Source organism: Hermetia illucens, chromosome 4 (assembly GCF_905115235.1).
Source record: "Hermetia illucens chromosome 4, iHerIll2.2.curated.20191125, whole genome shotgun sequence".
Classification (NCBI taxonomy): domain Eukaryota; kingdom Metazoa; phylum Arthropoda; class Insecta; order Diptera; family Stratiomyidae; genus Hermetia; species Hermetia illucens.
In genome coordinates this window covers 49,386,949-49,391,838 of record NC_051852.1, presented here as the reverse complement: position 1 = coordinate 49,391,838, position 4,890 = coordinate 49,386,949, and the positions used below count along the sequence as shown (strand labels likewise).

General features: G+C 43.6%; 1 protein-coding gene across 1 annotated transcript; it reads left to right on the top strand.

Moving 5' to 3' along the window:
- The first annotated feature begins 402 nt into the window (after positions 1 to 402).
- LOC119653721 lies at positions 403 to 2,178 on the top strand. The gene is made up of 4 exons (XM_038058627.1): positions 403 to 679; positions 743 to 1,373; positions 1,434 to 1,686; positions 1,752 to 2,178. Exons 1-4 carry the CDS (start codon positions 486 to 488, stop codon positions 1,940 to 1,942), a joined length of 1,269 nt encoding a protein of 422 aa, XP_037914555.1. The 5' UTR covers positions 403 to 485; the 3' UTR covers positions 1,943 to 2,178.
- Positions 2,179 to 4,890: the final 2,712 nt, after the last annotated feature.

The window sequence follows — 4,890 nt, the reverse complement described above, 5'->3', positions numbered from 1 at the left end:
AAAGCTTTTTCGCACAAGTTTCGATTAGACTGACCTTGGTATTACTACCCAATATACGTACGCTCGCAGCGGATTAGCCACCATGAACTTGGACGATACCCCCATCTCCCGTCAGTTCATTGACCATATGTTATCGTAAATATTTGAGGACCGCTCCCGAAGCTCTCGGCTTTAAATAGGTTAGTATGCTACAGATACGTACTGCCCACAGCTCGCTTATAGTAAACAGAGAAGCCTGAGCCCCGATCACGTGGCGCGGCACTATCAAGAAAAGGGGAAAGACACCCAATGAGTCAACAAAGTTTTTTCTAGAAAAGCTTCCACGCTGAATGCAATCTCTAATGGAGATCTCAAAAAATCAGTAATCGCCAAAGCCAAGCTTTTGAAATTGTTATAAATTAACTCCGCAGAGAACAAACCGACCACATTATTCAGACAGTTATACCTGAGCGTGAAGCTAGAACGTGTAGGTGTTAGGAGTGATCATGTCGCAGAAATTCTTGTTACCTGAACGCGTTAGACGCGAGCTTGAGGACTACTTGGTTCGGGAACATGGCATCAAAGATGTCGACTTTAAGATAGAACGCGCTTCAACAAATGGTGATAATTTTTCAAGTGATATTTACCGGGTAATCGTGATTAGTGGCGAGAATGAAAACTGCAATAGTCCTGAACAGAGGTATACGTTCAAATCCATTAACGACCCATTCTTGTAATAACTCATTGATATTTTTTATTTCAGTCCACGAAGCAAGGTGCAGCCGTTTAGGTTCATTTTGAAAACATCTCCCACTGTTGAGATTCGAAGGCAAATGTTCAACACGACAAAGCAATTTTTTTATGAGCATTACATGTATACAGTTGTGCTCCCGGCTTTGCGTGCATTCCAGCTTCAACGGCTCCCTGAACATGAGATTTTCGACAACTACCCAAAAATGATATCCGGTACTTTGGATTTTATGCAAGAATACATCGTGCTTGAAGACATGTCTACAAAGGGCTTTGGAAATGTTAATCGCTCGACACCTCTAAAATTCGAGGAATGCGAGGCTGTTTTCAAGGCTTTGGCGAAACTGCACGCAGTTTCCTTCGCTTACAAAGATCAGAATCCTTCAGAACTTAAGAAACTTGTCGAACCCCTTGAAGAGATCGTGTTCAAGACCCCTTTACAAGAAGATTTTGATAATTTCCTACGTCATAAAATCGTCGTCGCTATAACGACCCTGAATGAGAACGAAGAACACATCAAAGGACCTATATTGGAGTTTCAAAAGATATTCGGCAAATCGATGATTGAATGTACCAGTGAAAAAACGCATGCTGCGATACTGCACGGAGACTGTTGGATCAGCAATTTGTTGTTTCGGAAGGAGGTAGACTTGATTTGACTCATTACATAAAGAGAAAATTGCTACAGACAAGTTTTTTTTCAGGATACTCCTCCAAAACTGGATATCACTTTCTTGGACTGGCAAATTGGAAGGTATGGGACCCCCATCATCGACCTTTCTTATTTCATATTTTGCTGCACCGACAACGAGCTTAGAAAGCGCTTACCAGAGCTATTGGAAATCTACTACCAAGCGCTTGCGCAGCGGATATCAGCTCTAGGTACTGACGCCAATGTTGCCTTTCCCTACGCTACTTTTAAGAGTCACGTAAAGAAATACATGAAATTCGGTTTTGGTATGTTTCCCAATTATTTTCTTATAAGCAGAACCAAGTGATTGACACAGTGCTTAATTTGGCAGGTATGGCTTTGATGTCCCTTCACACTATCTCCTGCGATCCAAACGAAATGCCGGATGTGACCGACGTCCTAGATAACATAGAGGATTTTGGAGAGTTCAACAAAATTGCAAACATGCTAAGTGAGAGGAGTGCCTACAAGGAACGGATGGCTGGTGTTTGCAGAGATATAGTTGAATTTGGATATGTTTAGTGTTAATTTCAGAGGAACCGTTTTCCAAGCATTTGAGGCTTCATTGAATTGTTGTAATGGCGCACAGTGTAGTATTATTGTTGTTGTGTTTCATTTTAAAGTGTCCACGATTTACGTTAAATGTCGAAACTATGTGTTATATTTTCAGTCTTCCTTGGAGTCCCTTGTAAATTGTAACTATGTAATGTACTTATTCCATTTTTATTGAGCTCCAAATAAAGGATAGAAAACTGAGAGAACTGGCTTCAAAGACTAGCATATGTTTGCATCCTTGCTTCTCTAAATAGACTAGAAAACCTTGAAATTATTACAAATAAACATTCTACTGAGTGCAGATGAGCTGAAAATAATTCAACTTATCGCGCGACCAATGCATAATTTTCGTATGCCATTCGTTAGTAATGCTTTGTGTCAATAGAAACTTTTCTGGTTACATTCTCCAAATACAAATGAGAACGCGGAAGCAAGAGAAACATTTGGAACTTTGAAACGTTTAAAATTAGGCATGCGCAAATGTTTGCTTGATATGTGGATGGAAACGCTAAGCTTTTGTCAAACCTTGAAAAGCTGCAATTCTGGGAGGAGGGGCGAGTTTGCTTCTGGAAGTAAATCCGTGTACTATGGAAATTCTAGTTTACATTTAGAGGATATATATCGCAAATTAGAAAAATGGAATAAAAATTGCGTTGTTAATCTTCCATGCCTAGTAGTAAGCAACCGCGCTAATGCTATGTGTGCTTTAAGTGGCCGCTCGGCAAAAAACTTCTGCCGGCTCAATTGGCGTCTGTTGCGCAGTTATAAAGCTACAATCTCAGTAGATCTTCGTGTATAATGCGATGTCGTGGCTCAAAATCTATGAGAAAACCTTCCAGCTAAGAGTTCTGATGTTATTCCTAGACGGAACAGACGATCATCTTAGAATGCTCTACCTGGTTTCCAGTGCTTGGCTCGCGTTACACCCGAATATTTGCAAATGAAATGTTCAAAGGTTTGTCCATTTCTCCACAGCTGCGATATCCCGCGTGTTATGATGTAAGTCTACTTTTACGTCATGATCATCTCTAGGCCAATGCCTATGATTCAACATATATTCTTGCGTGGTAGGTACAATAAATCAGAGAAACTGGATTTGCAAGTTCCAGGGGAACGCATGACTTTCACCGCGGATTGGTGTTACACTCCTACGACCTTTGGTCTTGAGTTAGTTTCAACAAAGAAGTTCTTACGATATTGAGACACGCACTCATTTTGGGTTATATTTGTGTAACTACGTATTTCGATAATGGTGACACTGAAAGAATAGCCTGCACTGTTCAGTACGACACGGCGACCCTAATGATAATAATTATGAAAGCAATTTGCACTATGTCATGAAGAGATATACAGTGGCTCCAGCTTATTCGATCTAATGCTTTTTGGGAAATTGCTGCTGCTAGTTCAAAAACTATTTACAGTATCAAACAAGTCCGAATATCGGAAGCTCGCGCTTCGGGTATAAAGGTTTTGTGTTCATCTTATGTAAGAAACTTCAACGTACATTTTTCTATCCGTATATAGCTACAAATCCAACATATTCCTTCATCATTCATCCTTTTCCAAACTGCAAAATATACGTACATATTTTTTTTTTTTTTTTTTTTTTTTTTTTGTGGAGTAGGGTAGGTGAATGCGTTTACGCACAGAGTGTTGGACTCCCGCAAAAGCACGCTGGCGGACTACCAACTAAACACCTCCCTGTCATCAGAGAACTAGCCTGGAACCGTTTGACACATTACTTCGGGCTAGCCCTCCCGCTCTCCCGACTTTGGGAGCCTTCAAGTCAGGGAATTCCTTTCACCAACGGGAGGGGAGGGGAGGAAGGGAGTTGTTAGTTCAGGGAACCCCTTACCGTCCGATCCCTCTGCCGGTCGAGTTCAATCTTTTTCGTAGTAAGAAGAGCCCGAACATAATGCGCAATACAATTCCAGCTGCCAGCGCTCTTCAGCATCTCTCTGACAATGTTGTCTGGAGAGAGCTCCCCTGTGTCTGCATAAAGCTGCTGGCGGAGGCCATCCCACCTCTCGCAAGAGAAAAAGGTGTGTTCAGCGTCATCCGGCACTCTATTGCAGAACACACAATCAGGAGATCGCGCCTTCCCAACCCTGTGCAGGTAAGACTGAAAACCTCCATGCCCACTTAGAAGTTGGGTAAGGAAGTAATCAATCTCACCGTGCTTTCTGTTCAACCATGGGTCTAATTTGTCGATGAGCCGCGCAGTCCACTTGCCCCTTGGCTCATTTTGCCAAGATACTTGCCACTCGTTAAGGGTGCGTTGACGTTCTTCACGGGCAACCACTTCTCTTAAGTTTTCGCCCTTACGACGATAGATAGCTTTGCGCTCCTTGGCAAGGAGGGCAACGGGGATCACTCCCGCAATCACCATCACAGCCGGTTCGGAGACAGTGCGATAAGCAGACGCCACTCGCAAAGCTCCCCGCCTCTGCACTTGAGCTAGGCGTTTACGATGCACCTCCTTGTCAAGGGCATCAGCCCATACCTCCGCACCATAGAGAAGGACGGACTGCGTTGCTCCCATGAGGAGACGTCTCCTAGTTGATATAGGGCCGCCCACATTCGCCATTAGCCGACTCAAGGCCGCGACTCCTGCTGCAGCCCTGTCCGCGGCTGCTTTGATTTGCTCGAAGAAGCTCATCTTCGAGTCGAGCATTAAACCAAGGTATTTAACCGCTGGTTTTGACTCTATAGTCAACTCGCCGATCGATATGGGACGCAAGGTCGGGATTCTCCTTCTGGTCAGGATGACTACTTCGGTTTTCTCCAGCGCAAGGTTGAAACCGTGAGCAGTCATCCATCCGCTTACCCGTCGCATCAATATGCCAAGTCTGCTTTGCGCCTGTTCAACAGTGCGTCCGGCAACAAGTGCCGCAACGTCGTCTGCATAACCGACC